This window comes from Abramis brama, assembly GCF_963993115.1.
Source record: "Abramis brama genome assembly, chromosome: 23".
Lineage (NCBI taxonomy): Eukaryota > Metazoa > Chordata > Actinopteri > Cypriniformes > Leuciscidae > Abramis > Abramis brama.
In genome coordinates, this window is record NC_139985.1 from 28,322,851 (window position 1) to 28,339,732 (window position 16,882).

General features: G+C 41.8%; 1 protein-coding gene across 1 annotated transcript in view; it reads right to left on the bottom strand.

Annotated features, from left to right (window-relative positions):
- Window positions 1–16,882, bottom strand: part of phactr3b (phosphatase and actin regulator 3b) — a 102,870-nt gene that overhangs the window by 49,417 nt on the left and 36,571 nt on the right. Inside the window, exons 2-3 of the mRNA XM_084101588.1 lie at window positions 11,916–12,077; window positions 7,373–7,447 (exon numbers count right to left, since the gene is read on the bottom strand). Of these exons, the coding sequence (XP_083957714.1) occupies window positions 7,373–7,447; window positions 11,916–12,077 (237 nt within the window). The remainder of the gene's footprint in view (window positions 1–7,372; window positions 7,448–11,915; window positions 12,078–16,882) is intronic.

Genomic DNA, 16,882 nt, shown 5'->3' on the forward strand with positions numbered 1-16,882 from the left:
GCAGTGAGTGTGACAGTGTTGGTGCAGTGAGTTTGGTAGTGTTGGTGCAGTGAGTTTGGCAGTGTTGGTGCAGTGAGTGTGACAGTGTTGGTGCAGTGAGTTAGGCAGTGTTGGTGCAGTGAGTTTGGTAGTGTTGGTGCAGTGAGTTTGGCAGTGTTGGTGCAGTGAGTGTGACAGTGTTGGTGCAGTGAGTTTGGTAGTGTTGGTGCAGTGAGTTTGGCAGTGTTGGTTTAGTGAGTTTGACAGTGTTGGTGCAGTGAGTTAGGCAGTGTTGGTGCAGTGAGTTTGGCAGTGTTGGTGCAGTGAGTTTGGCAGTGTTGGTGCAGTGAGTTTGGTAGTGTTGGTGCAGTGAGTTTGGCAGTGTTGGTGCAGTGAGTGTGACAGTGTTGGTGCAGTGAGTTTGGTAGTGTTGGTGCAGTGAGTTTGACAGTGTGGGTGCAGTGAGTTTGTCAGTGTTGGTGCATTGAATTTGGTAGTGTTGGTGCAGTGAGTTTGGCAGTGTTGGTGCAGTGAGTGTGACAGTGTTGGTGCAGTGAGTTTGGTAGTGTTGGTGCAGTGAGTTTGGCAGTGTTGGTTTAGTGAGTTTGACAGTGTTGGTTTAGTGAGTTTGGCAGTGTTGGTTTAGTGAGTTTGGCAGTGTTGGTTTAGTGAGTTTGGCAGTGTTGGTTTAGTGAGTTTGACAGTGTTGGTGCAGTGGGTTTGGCAGTGTTGGTGCAGTGAGTGTGACAGTGTTGGTGCAGTGAGTTTGGTAGTGTTGGTGCAGTGAGTTTGACAGTGTGGGTGCAGTGAGTTTGGCAGTGTTGGTGCATTGAATTTGGTAGTGTTGGTGCAGTGAGTTTGGCAGTGTTGGTGCAGTGAGTGTGACAGTGTTGGTGCAGTGAGTTTGGTAGTGTTGGTGCAGTGAGTTTGGCAGTGTTGGTTTAGTGAGTTTGACAGTGTTGGTTTAGTGAGTTTGACAGTGTTGGTTTAGTGAGTTTGGCAGTGTTGGTTTAGTGAGTTTGGCAGTGTTGGTTTAGTGAGTTTGGCAGTGTTGGTTTAGTGAGTTTGACAGTGTTGGTGCAGTGGGTTTGGCAGTGTTGGTGCAGTGAGTGTGACAGTGTTGGTGCAGTGAGTTTGGTAGTGTTGGTGCAGTGAGTTTGACAGTGTGGGTGCAGTGAGTTTGTCAGTGTTGGTGCAGTTAGTTTGTCTGTGTTGGTGCAGTGAGTTTGTCAGTGTTGGTGCAGTGAGTTTGGCAGTGTTGGTGAAGTGAGTTTGGCAGTGTTGGTGCAGTGAGTTTGGCAGTGTTGGTTTAGTGAGTTTGGCAGTGTTGGTGAAGTGAGTTTGGCAGTGTTGGTGCAGTGAGTTTGGCAGTGTTGGTGCAGTGAGTTTGATAGTGTTGTTACAGTGAGTTTGGCAGTGTTGCTGCAGTGAGTTTGGTAGTGTTGGTGCAGTGAGTTTGGCAGTGTTGGTGCAGTGAGTGTGACAGTGTTGGTGCAGTGAGTTTGGTAGTGTTGGTGCAGTGAGTTTGGTAGTGTTGGTGCAGTGACTTTGGCAGTGTTGGTGCAGTGAGTGTGACAGTGTTGGTGCAGTGAGTTTGGTAGTGTTGGTGCAGTGAGTTTGGCAGTGTTGGTGCAGTGAGTGTGACAGTGTTGGTGCAGTGAGTTAGGCAGTGTTGGTGCAGTGAGTTTGGTAGTGTTGGTGCAGTGAGTTTGGCAGTGTTGGTGCAGTGAGTGTGACAGTGTTGGTGCAGTGAGTTTGGTAGTGTTGGTGCAGTGAGTTTGGCAGTGTTGGTTTAGTGAGTTTGACAGTGTTGGTGCAGTGAGTTTGGCAGTGTTGGTGCATTGAATTTGGTAGTGTTGGTTTAGTGAGTTTGGAAGTGTTGGTTTAGTGAGTTTGGCAGTGTTGGTTTAGTGAGTTTGGCAGTGTTGGTTTAGTGAGTTTGACAGTGTTGGTGCAGTGGGTTTGGCAGTGTTGGTGCAGTGAGTGTGACAGTGTTGGTGCAGTGAGTTTGGCAGTGTTGGTGCAGTGAGTTTGACAGTGTGGGTGCAGTGAGTTTGTCAGTGTTGGTGCAGTGAGTTTGTATGTGTTGGTGCAGTGAGTTTGTCAGTGTTGGTGCAGTGAGTTTGGCAGTGTTGGTTCAGTGAGTTTGGCAGTGTTGGTGCAGTGAGTTTGACAGTGTTGGTGCAGTGAGTTTGACAGGGTTGGTGCAGTGAGTTTGGCAGTGTTGGTGCAGTGAGTTTGGCAGTGTTGGTGCAGTGAGTTTGTCTGTGTTGGTGCAGTGAGTGTGACAGTGTTGGTGCAGTGAGTTTGGTAGTGTTGGTGCAGTGAGTTTGGCAGTGTTGGTGCAGTGAGTGTGACAGTGTTGGTGCAGTGAGTTAGGCAGTGTTGGTGCAGTGAGTTTGGTAGTGTTGGTGCAGTGAGTTTGGCAGTGTTGGTGCAGTGAGTGTGACAGTGTTGGTGCAGTGAGTTTGGTAGTGTTGGTGCAGTGAGTTTGGCAGTGTTGGTTTAGTGAGTTTGACAGTGTTGGTGCAGTGAGTTTGGCAGTGTTGGTGCATTGAATTTGGTAGTGTTGGTTTAGTGAGTTTGGAAGTGTTGGTTTAGTGAGTTTGGCAGTGTTGGTTTAGTGAGTTTGGCAGTGTTGGTTTAGTGAGTTTGACAGTGTTGGTGCAGTGGGTTTGGCAGTGTTGGTGCAGTGAGTGTGACAGTGTTGGTGCAGTGAGTTTGGTAGTGTTGGTGCAGTGAGTTTGACAGTGTGGGTGCAGTGAGTTTGTCAGTGTTGGTGCAGTGAGTTTGTATGTGTTGGTGCAGTGAGTTTGTCAGTGTTGGTGCAGTGAGTTTGGCAGTGTTGGTTCAGTGAGTTTGGCAGTGTTGGTGCAGTGAGTTTGACAGTGTTGGTGCAGTGAGTTTGACAGGGTTGGTGCAGTGAGTTTGGCAGTGTTGGTGCAGTGAGTTTGGCAGTGTTGGTGCAGTGAGTTTGTCTGTGTTGGTGCAGTGAGTTTGTCAGTGTTGGTGCAGTGAGTTAGGCAGTGTTGGTGCAGTGAGTTTGGCAGTGTTGGTTTAGTGAGTTTGACAGTGTTGGTGCAGTGAGTTTGGCAGTGTTGGTGCATTGAATTTGGTAGTGTTGGTTTAGTGAGTTTGGCAGTGTTGGTTTAGTGAGTTTGGCAGTGTTGGTTTAGTGAGTTTGTCAGTGTTGGTTTAGTGAGTTTGGCAGTGTTGGTTTAGTGAGTTTGGCAGTGTTGGTGCAGTGAGTTTGGCAGTGGAGGTGCAGTGAGTTTGGCAGTGTTGGTGCAGTGAGTTTGGCACTGTTGGTGCAGTGAGTTTGGCAGTGTTGGTGCAGTGAGTTAGGCAGTGTTGGTGCATTGAATTTGGGAGTGTTGGTTTAGTGAGTTTGGCAGTGTTGGTGCAGTGAGTTTGGCAGTGTTGGTTTAGTGAGTTTGGCAGTGTTGGTTTAGTGAGTTTGACAGTGTTGGTGCAGTGAGTTTGGCAGTGTTGGTGCAGTGAGTTTGACAGTGTTGGTGCAGTGAGTTTGACAGAGTTGGTTTAGTGAGTTTGGCAGTGTTGGTGCATTGAGATTGGCAGTGTTGGTGCAGTGAGTTTGGCAGTGTTGGTGCAGTGAGTTTGGCAGTGTTGGTTTAGTGAGTTTGGCAGTGTTGGTGCAGTGAGTTTGGCAGTGGAGGTGCAGTGAGTTTGGCAGTGTTGGTGCAGTGAGTTTGGCACTGTTGGTGCAGTGAGTTTGGCAGTGTTGGTGCAGTGAGTTAGGCAGTGTTGGTGCATTGAATTTGGGAGTGTTGGTTTAGTGAGTTTGGCAGTGTTGGTGCAGTGAGTTTGGTAGTGTTGGTTTAGTGAGTTTGGCAGTGTTGGTTTAGTGAGTTTGACAGTGTTGGTGCAGTGAGTTTGGCAGTGTTGGTGCAGTGAGTTTGACAGTGTTGGTGCAGTGAGTTTGGCAGTGTTGGTGCATTGAGTTTGGCAGCGTTGGTGCAGTGAGATTGCCAGCGTTGGTGCAGTGAGTTTGGCAGTGTTGGTGCAGTGAGTTTGGCAGTGTTGGTGCAGTGAGTTTGGCAGTGTTGGTGTAGTGAGTTTGGCAGTGTTGGTGCAGTGAGTTTGGCAGTGTTGGTGCAGTGAGTTTGGCAGTGTTGGTGCAGTGAGTTTGGCAGTGTTGGTTTAGTGAGTTTGGCAGTGTTGGTTTAGTGAGTTTGGCAGTGTTGGTGAAGTGAGTTTGGCAGTGTTGGTTTAGTGAGTTTGGCAGTGTTGGTGCAGTGAGTTTGGCAGTGTTGGTGCAGTGAGTTTGGCAGTGTTGGTGCAGTGAGTTTGGCAGTGTTGGTTCAGTGAGTTTGGCAGTGTTGGTGTAGTGAGTTTGGTAGTGTTGGTTTAGTGAGTTAAGCAGTGTTGGTGCAGTGAGTTTGGCAGTGTTGGTGCAGTGAGTTTGGCAGTGTTGGTGCAGTGAGTTTGACAGTGTTGGTGCAGTGAGTTTGGCAGTGTTGGTGCATTGAATTTGGTAGTGTTGGTTTAGTGAGTTTGGCAGTGTTGGTTTAGTGAGTTTGGCAGTGTTGGTTTAGTGAGTTTGACAGTGTTGGTGCAGTGAGTTTGGCAGTGTTGGTGCAGTGAGTTTGACAGTGTTGGTTTAGTGAGTTTGACAGTGTTGGTGCAGTGGTTTGGCAGTGTTGGTGCATTGAATTTGGTAGTGTTGGTTTAGTGAGTTTGGCAGTGTTGGTTTAGTGAGTTTGGCAGTGTTGGTTTAGTGAGTTTGACAGTGTTGGTGCAGTGAGTTTGACAGTGTTGGTGCAGTGAGTTTGACAGTGTTGGTTTAGTGAGTTTGGCAGTGTTGGTGCAGTGGGTTTGGCAGTGTTGGTGCAGTGAGTGTGACAGTGTTGGTGCAGTGAGTTTGGTAGTGTTGGTTTAGTGAGTTTGACAGTGTGGGTGCAGTGAGTTTGTCAGTGTCGGTGCAGTGAGTTTGTCTGTGTTGGTGCAGTGAGGTTGTCAGTGTTGGTGCAGTGAGTTTGGCAGTGTTGGTGCAGTGAGTTTGGCAGTGTTGGTGCAGTGAGTTTGACAGTGTTGGTGCAGTGAGTTTGACAGGGTTGGTGCAGTGAGTTTAGCAGTGTTGGTGCAGTGAGTTTGGCAGTGTTGGTGCAGTGAGTTTGGCAGTGTTGGTGAAGTCAGTTTGGCAGTGTTGGTGCAGTGAGTTTGGCAGTGTTGGTGCAGTGAGTTTGGCAGTGTTGGTGAAGTCAGTTTGGCAGTGTTGGTGCAGTGAGTTAGGCAGTGTTGGTGCAGTGAGTTTGGCAGTGTTGGTGCAGTGAGTTTGACAGGGTTGGTGCAGTGAGTTTGACAGAGTTGGTTTAGTGAGTTTGGCAGTGTTGGTGCAGTGAGTTTGGCAGTGTTGGTGCAGTGAGTTTGGTAGTGTTGGTGCAGTGAGTTAGGCAGTGTTGGTGCAGTGAGTTTGACAGAGTTGGTTTAGTGAGTTTGGCAGTGTTGGTGCATTGAGATTGTCAGTGTTGGTGCAGTGAGTTTGTCAGTGTTGGTGCAGTGAGTTTGGCAGTGTTGGTTTAGTGAGTTTGGCAGTGTTGGTGCAGTGAGTTTGGCAGTGGAGGTGCAGTGAGTTTGGCAGTGTTGGTGCAGTGAGTTTGGCACTGTTGGTGCAGTGAGTTTGGCAGTGTTGGTGCAGTGAGTTAGGCAGTGTTGGTGCATTGAATTTGGGAGTGTTGGTTTAGTGAGTTTGGCAGTGTTGGTGCAGTGAGTTTGGTAGTGTTGGTTTAGTGAGTTTGGCAGTGTTGGTTTAGTGAGTTTGACAGTGTTGGTGCAGTGAGTTTGGCAGTGTTGGTGCAGTGAGTTTGACAGTGTTGGTGCAGTGAGTTTGGCAGCGTTGGTGCATTGAGTTTGGCAGCGTTGGTGCAGTGAGATTGCCAGCGTTGGTGCAGTGAGTTTGGCAGTGTTGGTGCAGTGAGTTTGGCAGTGTTGGTTCAGTGAGTTTGGCAGTGTTGGTGTAGTGAGTTTGGCAGTGTTGGTTTAGTGAGTTAAGCAGTGTTGGTGCAGTGAGTTTGGCAGTGTTGGTGCAGTGAGTTTGGCAGTGTTGGTGAAGTGAGTTTGGCAGTGTTGGTGCAGTGAGTTTGGCAGTGTTGGTGCAGTGAGTTTGGCAGTGTTGGTGCAGTGAGTTTGGCAGTGTTGGTTTAGTGAGTTTGGCAGTGTTGGTTTAGTGAGTTTGGCAGTGTTGGTGAAGTGAGTTTGGCAGTGTTGGTTTAGTGAGTTTGGCAGTGTTGGTGCAGTGAGTTTGGCAGTGTTGGTGCAGTGAGTTTGGCAGTGTTGGTGCAGTGAGTTTGGCAGTGTTGGTTCAGTGAGTTTGGCAGTGTTGGTGTAGTGAGTTTGGCAGTGTTGGTTTAGTGAGTTAAGCAGTGTTGGTGCAGTGAGTTTGGCAGTGTTGGTGCAGTGAGTTTGGCAGTGTTGGTGCAGTGAGTTTGGCAGTGTTGGTGCAGTGAGTTTGGCAGTGTTGGTGCAGTGAGTTTGGCAGTGTTGGTTTAGTGAGTTTGGCAGTGTTGGTTTAGTGAGTTTGGCAGTGTTGGTTTAGTGAGTTTGGCAGTGTTGGTGCAGTGAGTTTGGCAGTGTTGGTGCAGTGAGTTTGGCAGTGTTGGTGCAGTGAGTTTGGCAGTGTTGGTGCAGTGAGTTTGGCAGTGTTGGTGAAGTGAGTTTGGCAGTGTTGGTGCAGTGAGTTTGATAGTGTTGGTGCAGTGAGTTTGATAGTGTTGGTGCAGTGAGTTTGGCAGTGGTGGTTTAGTGAGTTTGGCAGTGTTGGTTTAGTGAGTTTGGCAGTGTTGGTGCAGTGAGTTTGGCAGTGTTGGTGCAGTGAGTTTGGCAGTGTTGGTGCAGTGAGTTTGACAGTGTTGGTTTAGTGAGTTTGGCAGTGTTGGTTTAGTGAGTTTGGCAGTGTTGGTTTAATGAGTTTGACAGTGTTGGTTTAGTGAGTTTGGCAGTGTTGGTGCAGTGAGTTTGGCAGTGTTGGTGCAGTGAGTTTGGCAGTGTTGGTGCAGTGAGTTTGACAGTGTTGGTTTAGTGAGTTTGGCAGTGTTGGTGCAGTGAGTTTGGCAGTGTTGGTTTAATGAGTTTGACAGTGTTGGTTTAGTGAGTTTGGCAGTGTTGGTGCAGTGAGTTTGGCAGTGTTGGTTTAATGAGTTTGACAGTGTTGGTTTAGTGAGATTGGCAGTGTTGGTTTAGTGAGTTTGGCAGTGTTGGTTTAGTGAGTTTGGCAGTGTTGGTGCAGTGAGTTTGGCAGTGTTGGTTTAATGAGTTTGGCAGTGTTGGTGCAGTGAGTTTGGCAGTGTTGGTGCACTGAGTTTGGAAGTGTTGGTTGGTTTAATGAGTGTGGTAGTGTTGGTGCAGTGAAGAGAGTGATGTGTGTATTTCTCACCCATGCCAGCCTCTTCCAGGCCCTTTCTGACGAGATCCTCACGATTTTGCCTGCTGGGCACTTTCCTCTCCAGCGCTGCAGATGCCATCAGATAGAGTTACATATAAATCTCACTGAATACAAACACTACAACCCCCGTCAGTAAATCGATCTCTAATGCTTTTGGAGAGATACTAATAATCATTTATAAAAATAAGAGCTTTCGGTAACACTTTATAATAACTGCACGCTATTAATCATTAGTTAAGCATTAGTAAACAGTTAATTCGTCATTTATAAAGCATTAATAGACATTAATAAGCAGTTTATAAATACAGTTATAAATGCTTTGTTCTTGATTTTAAAGCATATCTATAATGTGTTTAATAATTGTATTCTCATACTTTATTAATGATCTATTTATCATTTCTAAATGAAGTATTGCATTATTTACAAACCGGTTATTTAGGAGTTGTCAGTGATTCATAAGATCACTTAGAAGTAAATGATTAATAAACTGTTTAAATACATATTATTATTCAGACATATAATAATAGTTACTTAGTGTGTTAATAAATGCTTTATTAACATGTATTTCTACTGTAATTCATGGTTAATTCAGGTAGTTATAAAGCATTTAGTAGTGGTCAGTTAACTATTTTTGTGAGCTCATCTAAAGTGAGGACTAGTTATGCCTTGTAAAACATTTATAAAGAAGATTTAAAGGCTCAGTTTAATATTTCTATGTTCTCTATCACTGTGTTGTGTTTGTTTCCTTTTTCTGTTTAGAAGATCAATGAGCCTTTAAATCTTCTTTGTAAATGCTTTACAAGACATAACTAGTCCTCACTTTAGATGAGCTTTCTAAGTGATCTTATTAATCAATGACAAACACCTAGTTTGTAAATAATGGTAAATAATGTAACTGGTTTGTAAATAATGCTATACTTCATTTAGAAATGATAAATTGATCATTAATAAAGTATGAAAATACAATTATTAAACACATTATAGATATGCTTATAAACCAAGAATAAAGCATTTATAGCTGTATTTATAAACTGCTTATTAATGTCTATTAATGCTTTATAAATGAATTAACTGTTTAGTGATGCTTAACTAATGATTAATAGCATGCAGTTATTATAAAGTGTTACCAAACTTTCAAAATAAATGTGATATTTTATGTAATAAATGTTAATTTTTTAACACCATTAAAAAGTTCATTCAATTTGTCATTAGAACTCTTTCATTCCACCAACAGTAAGCAATTAAAAGTATAAAGTCAAGCTTTATTCGTAATAAAAGTCATAACTAAAGATTGATATTAAGGATAAGCTCTAAAATACAGTGAGGAAAATAAGTATTTGAACACCCTGCTATTTTGCAAGTTCTCCCACTTAGAAATCATGGAGGGGTCTGAAATTGTCATCGTAGGTGCATGTCCACTGTGAGAGGCATAATGTAAAAAAAAAAATCCAGAAATCACAATGTATGATTTTTTAACTATTTATTTGTATGATACAGCTGCTAATAAGTATTTGAACACCTGAGAAAATCAATGTTAATATTTGGTACAGTAGCCTTTGTTTGCAATTACAGAGGTCAAACGTTCCCTGTAGTTTTTCACCAGGTTTGCACACACTGCAGGAGGGATTTTGGCCCACTCCTCCACACAGATCTTCTCTAGATCAGTCAGGTTTCTGGGCTGTCGCTGAGAAACACGGAGTTTGAGCTCCCTCCAAAGATTCTCTATTGGGTTTAGGTCTGGAGACTGGCTAGGCCACGCCAGAACCTTGATATGCTTCTTACAGAGCCACTCCTTGGTTATCCTGGCTGTGTGCTTCGGGTCATTGTCATGTTGGAAGACCCAGCCTCGACCCATCTTCAATGCTCTAACTGAGGGAAGGAGGTTGTTCCCCAAAATCTCGCAATACATGGCCCCGGTCATCCTCTCCTTAATACAGTGCAGTCGCCCTGTCCCATGTGCAGAAAAACACCCCCAAAGCATGATGCTACCACCCCCATGCTTCACAGTAGGGATGGTGTTCTTGGGATGGTACTCATCATTCTTCTTCCTCCAAACACGTTTAGTGGAATTATGACCAAAAAGTTCTATTTTGGTCTCATCTGACCATGACTTTCTCCCATGACTCCTCTGGATCATCCAAATGGTCATTGGCAAACTTAAGACGGGCCTTGACATGTGCTGGTTTAAGCAGGGGAACCTTCCGTGCCATGCATGATTTCAAATCATGACGTCTTAGTGTATTACCAACAGTAACCTTGGAAACGGTGGTCCCAGCTCTTTTCAGGTCATTGACCAGCTCCTCCCGTGTAGTTCTGGGCTGATTTCTCACCTTTCTTAGGATCATTGAGACCCCACGAGGTGAGATCTTGCATGGAGCCCCAGTCCGAGGGAGATTGACAGTCATGTTTAGCTTCTTCCATTTTCTAATGATTGCTCCAACAGTGGACCTTTTTTCACCAAGCTGCTTGGCAATTTCCCCGTAGCCCTTTCCAGCCTTGTGGAGGTGTACAATTTTGTCTCTAGTGTCTTTAGACAGCTCTTTGGTCTTGGCCATGTTAGTAGTTGGATTCTTACTGATTGTATGGGGTGGACAGGTGTCTTTATGCAGCTAACGACCTCAAACAGGTGCATCTAATTTAGGATAATAAATGGAGTGGAGGTGGACATTTTAAAGGCAGACTAACAGGTCTTTGAGGGTCAGAATTCTAGCTGATAGACAGGTGTTCAAATACTTATTTGCAGCTGTATCATACAAATAAATAGTTAAAAAATCATATATTGTGATTTCTGGATTTTTTTTTTAGATTATGTCTCTCACAGTGGACATGCACCTACGATGACAATTTCAGACCCCTCCATGATTTCCAAGTGGGAGAACTTGCAAAATAGCAGGGTGTTCAAATACTTATTTTCCTCACTGTATATATTTTTTCCAGGTAGAAATTGCTAAAAAAAATAATAGTTCTAAAAACCCATCAAGTTCTTACAAATCATTACAAAAGTTGTCGAAACTTCTGTAATAATGGAATTTATTCATTTGAATAATTATAATTTTAATATTCATAATTATTTTATTTAATTATTATTATTATTATTATACATATATTTTATATAAATGTAAACTTAATATTTTTTAATATTTTAAAAAATACATTTAAAAATACATTTATTTTTAATAATAAATATTTTATTATTAATTCCTTATCATTTTTAATAAAATAATTTAATATGTAAACATATTTGTTTTAATAAAATAATAATTTTATATAAATATAAACATAATATTTTTTCAAATAATTAAAAATGTTAAATACAGTAATTTTTTATTATTTTTATTATAATAATTATAATAATAATAATAATAACATAATTTATAATTGACAGTGTTTAGTGTTTATAATAATTATAATTATTATATTTTATATATTTATATTTTATAACCTTTCAAGGGTAAATATTTAATTAAACTAATAAAAATTGCCACTCCTAGTTTATACATATAAAACAAGTTTGAAGATGAGCAGCGTTTAAATAATGTATTTGTCAAGGTGGCCTTAGAGTTAGAAAGGTTGAGAATTAGTGCCTTATAGATTTATAAAACGGTTATTACATAATAAAATATTAAACAGAATTTCATTAAAAAGTAATGAATTGGGATCAGTAAGTTTGTCAAAGTTTGTCAAAGAAACCAAATCTGTGGCATAATATTAATTAAATAAGGGAAATAATTTTGACTAAACAAGCAAACATCTTTTCAACAACTTTTCACTGTTTATATCCCTCCGCTTGTCTGTTGGTTAGCATGCGCACTACAAAGTGAGTATTTTTCAGTGAGTAATTTACATCGTTCCACCAGTAGATGTCCTCATCAGTCATTGAATCATTCACTCAACCGATTCTGATACATTCAGAAACAAAACAACACTACAGTTCTGCTCGGAAATGATTTGCATTGACCTAAAAAGATAGACAGAGTAATACAGCAATATTGTGTATTGCACCGTCAAGCTGTGATTCAGCTATAGAGATTCGAAGTCACACTGTTACTGTCAAGGTTCTGTCACTTCTATCTAGTTTATATCTATATTTGCCCCACCTGTCCTCCCTCGTTACCCTCTTTTGTTTGCTTCCCTATTTAGTCTCCCTGTGTTTGCAGTCCTGTGCTGGTTTGTTGTCTGTGTTCCCTCGTGTTTCTTGTTCCTGCTACAGTCCAGTTGGAATTCTTTGATTCCTTTTAGTTTTTGTTTGTAGTTTTGTTTTATTTTTACCTCTTATTAAAATATCCATTGTTCCTGCATTTGAGTCCTCCCTTCACTATTACACCATTCTGTGACAGTTACTCCAGTGATTTTGCTTAAATTTAACACATTAAACAGTCAGAATCCAGAACCAGATATATTAATCTTATTATTGCCCTTATATTAGTATAATGAAATGGCATGACAGCAAGGAGGTTTATTTGATGGGGAAATAATGATCAATGTGATGTTAAAAGTTATTATTCAACATGTGGATTGTTGTTTCTTCACTCACCTGTAGAGCCCTGCCTCAGTTTTTCATTTTTCTTTTTCCTCCACTTCCAGGGCTTGAAGATTCGTCCCAGGCTGGCCAGTTTACTGTTGCGGCGGATGGGGGGAGTTCGGACCCCGGACACCAGACAACCAGAATGAAGTGTTCTGTGCTGATCCATCACATCTACGGCACAAACAGACAAGCAGAAATGAAGTTTGCATCAGAAACTAATCTCTCAGTTTATAAAAACAAGCAAAAATCATGTTTGCAGTAATGCACTTTAATGCAGTTTTTACAAACTTCAGGACAAGTCAAACTGTCTTTCTAATCAACAAGGACACTTTCAACGTCAAATTAAGCATTTAAAGCGCATCTCCAGCGGCGATCTGGTTTGAGTCAGTCTGTTTCAGTCAGAATTAATCCAGTCCTATTTCAGGTTTTAAAAGTTCTGTTTATATGAATATATTTCAATCCGATTCACATTAAATGGATTCCAGTCATTGCGTTCAGAACCGAAGAAAGCTGTGATAATGTCATCAGAGCTAAGGCAAGTATAATTGTTTTTTTTTTTTTGTTTTTTTTTGCCTTGATGACATATCTAAATAGAAAACGGACACATTTGTCAAAATAAGTTTTTAGCAAACATTTCAGGTTTTTACATGACAGCTTTTAAATCCAGTTGAGCCATTAATCCGATTCTAAACAAATGATTTGTGTGCACGTAAACATAGCTTCTGAATGCATCATGACCCCGTTTACACCAGTATTTAGTGTTGAGCGCTAACATCACACCACCTGAGACAGATGTTAATAACAGCTGGAAAAGAGCCGATGATACTCCATGGGGAGCGAATGGTGTTTGTCCAAGCATTTGCTGTGCCAACACGATTTGTTTACCAAGGTGGAACAGCATATGGGTCATCTCTCCTGACGCAAAATATTAGTTTTAATTCAAAAGATAAAGAAACACATGACAAACTGACCAAAGAAAAAGCTGGATGGCTTAATCTGTCACTCTGGATAAGATCAAATGGATAGGAGCGTGTCCACTGTCTTACTAAAATGAAGATCAAGTGTTTTTACTTTGAATCCTGTTCTAAGACAAACTGCAGGAGACACAGAGCACTGCATTATATCCCTCCCTCTCTGCGCAGAAACACACCTCACAAACAATCGACTGTATTATAGTGCCCCTATGATGCTATTTTAAAGATTCCTAATGTTGTTTTAGAGTCTCCTACAACAGGTTTATAAGCATCACAGCTCAAAAAACACTTAATTTCCTCATAATCTCCACTGCAGCATCAGCTCTATTCTCAGTGTCTGAAATGGTTCGATCAAGGATTCAGTTTCTCTAAACCCCGCCTCTCTGAGAGCTGCTCTGCTCTGATTGGTCAGATGACCCAGTCTGTTGTGATTGGTCGACCGTGTCAGAAACCAAACACTCATTATCATATCTGAATTTCAGCTCTGGATCTTCCTCAGCTCTTGACACTCAGTGATACGAACAGTAACGATGGCGTCGGTTTTACCGTATCAGTCCAAAAAGTGGATTTGCTCTGTCAGCAGAAAACAGCGTCTTCTCCACATGAACAACACGAACCAAACTCTTCCAGTCTCAGATAAACTACAGTGTTTGAGGGTCAAAGTAGACGTTGTTCACGGCAGCCAATGAAGAACATAGACTGGCATTATGCAAATCTGTTACAAACCTACGCAGATTCAGCAGGAAGTGAGACTGGAATTACTGACGACTCGTTTCAGTTCAGAATCAGAAGGAGAAGAAATGTGTTGCAGACAGTGGATGACAGTGAGTTAATAAGATGCCACAGATTAGATCGTGCAGGGATCATGTTTGTGACAGATCTTATTAGAGACACGCTAACATCTCCGACACAGCGCAGAAATGCCATAGTGCCAGAAATGAAAGTAATCACTACATTAAAATATTTGGCAACTGGGAAAATGCAAGAATGCAGCAGTGCTGATCTGGGTCTGTCACAAGCTTCTGTAAGCAGAGTGATCACACACACAGTTACAGCACTTCCAGAACCTCTTATTGTGTCGCAGTTCATTTCTTTTCCACTGGACATTCCCACCTTGCAGGCTCAAAAAAATGCATTTATGAATATAGCAGGCTTTCCTGGTGCGCACAATGAGCGGGAATGAACCGTTAATAATTTGCGCTATAAGCTCCCACGTCTGCTCCTTGCCCCATGCTGTGACACCCGGGATGGCCTTGTGTTCATCCACTAACTGGGCTAACAGTAAACACTGTTCCTCTGTCCAGTCGGTCTTTCTAGTCCTTAAATAGACATGCCAGCAATCAGTAATTGGAAAGAGTGGACCAATTTTTATCATTCTAAGCCAATCAAATACCTTATAGGAAATTAACAGCATGGTAAAAATAAATAAATAAATAAATAAAATAAAAGTTTTATATACATATAGTGTGTGTGTGTGTGTGTGTGTGTGTGTGTGTGTGTGTGTGTGTGAGTAGACCCTAAACTTAAAATCTTTTTTTTTTCTTTTTTTTCTTCTTTTTTCTCCTTCTTGGACCAACTAATCACAGTCTTCGAAAGATTGTGTCATCCGTAGCAACGGGGTCAGCCCCGCCTCCTCACTAAGATGAACGTTTTTGTCTTTTCCTTGCTCAGAGTTGCTCTCAGATCGGTCCTGAATCGCTCTTAAGCTAAGATTCTTACATAGAAGTTTTTAAGCTAAATTAGGAGTTTTCTGAGAGGAAAGCTTTAGGAATACAGCCCCTGTTTTCTCCACGGAAATCAAGTCAGCTTTGATTCAACTCCTGCAACTCAAGGCACAAACGGCTCCTTGTTTCACCGACGGCCGAGTGAAGACCTCAGTCTATCAGACAGGATTAATGCGTCCCGAAGCCCATCAAACACCTGACTCGAGAGGCTTCGAGTGCAGCGTTAGAAGCGTCTCTTCCCACACAGTCTGGCTCGACGGAGAGCTCACACCTCGGGAAACCGCAGATGAACCGTGGGCAGCGCTGAGAGCTTCTATCTCTGTCTGATTCTTACGGTCGTCACACCTAAACCGCATGAAAGTGAAAAAACAACAACAACAACAGCACCTGTTTATATCAGAAGGAATAGTGATGGCCGTAAAATCATCTAGAATTCGTTTTTATAACTAACTCAAAGTCTTCCTGTGGTGAAAATCCAGCTTTTAATGTTGTTTATGTGTCTATGTGGTGTTTTTAATATGCTTTAAGACAAAGCATGTGTAAATTCATAAGTCGACAGCATTGCTGAGTATTTCCTCCTTAAAACTGCAGTGAACCAAAGACAGTCTCAAAAACACGCTTTGAAATCGCTGGTGTTTCTGACGTCACAAACTACCTTGTAACCAATCAGATCAACGTGTGTTCGTCAACCAGTGGATCTCTGAGCTGAGTGAGTGAGTGGAGGCGGGACTCATTTGCATATTCATAGAACCGCGTATACTAAATAAGGCAAGGGTGTCGAGTTACATTCAAGATATTTTAAGGCATGAAGAGTTTTCCAAGGAAAAAACATTTAAATATGTCATTTTGGTGATCAAAGATGAGTTTTAAGGGATACATTTATTGACTAGGGGCATTAATAATTATAATTGATTCGACAATCCTATAAGATTATTGCAAATCACACTGTACAACATGGATCTAAAAAACTTGAGTACGACATCTATAGATTGTACAATGATGACACCTATTTACAGTTTTTCTCGATTGCTTAAACACTATAACCAGGCTTTTGAACTAAAATTTCAAAACCATAACGCCATTTATCAAAAAGCACACCCATTTCACTAAACTATAAACACTATTCCCTGTTTTGACACATGAGTCAGATTTGTTGAACTGTCACTGCAAAACTCTACACACAAATCCCTTTATTTCTCATTGCCTAGACCATGTTGTCATTTAGAAAGCACTAGCATTCAATATTGTTCACTCAAGTCAGCACAGCTTCAGCTCAGTTAGCACACAATTACCCAAGTGGAAACACTAAGAGTCAAAATTTAACACACATCAATCAGAACCTTCAATAGATATATAAAAGGGCCCAAATCAGTTTATTGCATTTTGGAACAATGGATCCAGAAAGACATGAAGGAAGAGGGATAAGAATGAGGAGGAGGAAGGGCAAGGACAAGAAGACTCAGATGAAATTCAAGCCACTCTAGTTGCCCATGTGTTAGTCAATGGTGTGACTATGAGGGAGGCTCGGCTACGAGTAAGGCCAAATTTGAGTCGCTTCACCGTCGCCTCGAGAACCTTCAGGGAGGTGTGGTGGCAAACAAAATTCTATCACTGAATAAGAGACAAACATTTCCAATAGTCTTTGATGAGGTGTATTTTCTTGCAAGAAAAGGCCAGCAGTCGTACAGTCACACAGGGTGACTCAGAGTGTGACAGTGAAGGGAGAGCATCCTTTCTCCTTTATAGTCTTGACTCCCAGAATGTTATCTTCCTAGGCAAATGATGGTATTTCAACCATATGTGGAACATTCTTAGACGTGTTCATCATATTGTATCCTTGAGTGGAGGCCCTCCTGTCACGTCCCAACACTCTTTACCATTCAAAAAAAATTAGAGGAGAGAGTAAAAAAAAAAGAGTAAAAAAAAGAGTAAAACAGGAAAAAAAATATTTTTGTGTGTGTGTGTGTTTTCTGTGTATGAATAAAAATGTGCCACTGGTTGTGTCTTTTGTGTTCATCATGTGAAAAGGTTTGTGATGGGGGGAACCACAAGCAACATAACTTACCAGTTTTGGAAATGTTGTTTTGAATTTATTGCACCAGTGTGTTAGACTATGTTGTAGTGTGTGTGATTTTGAGGGCTTGTGTGTCCTGTCTGAGGGCAAAGTTTGGTTTTTCAGCAAGAGTGAATGGTTTTGAGTGTAGAGCTTCATTTTGACCTGAAAATAGGATGTTTGGGGAATTGGGTGAGACGTTATGGATTTGTGTTTATAGTTTTG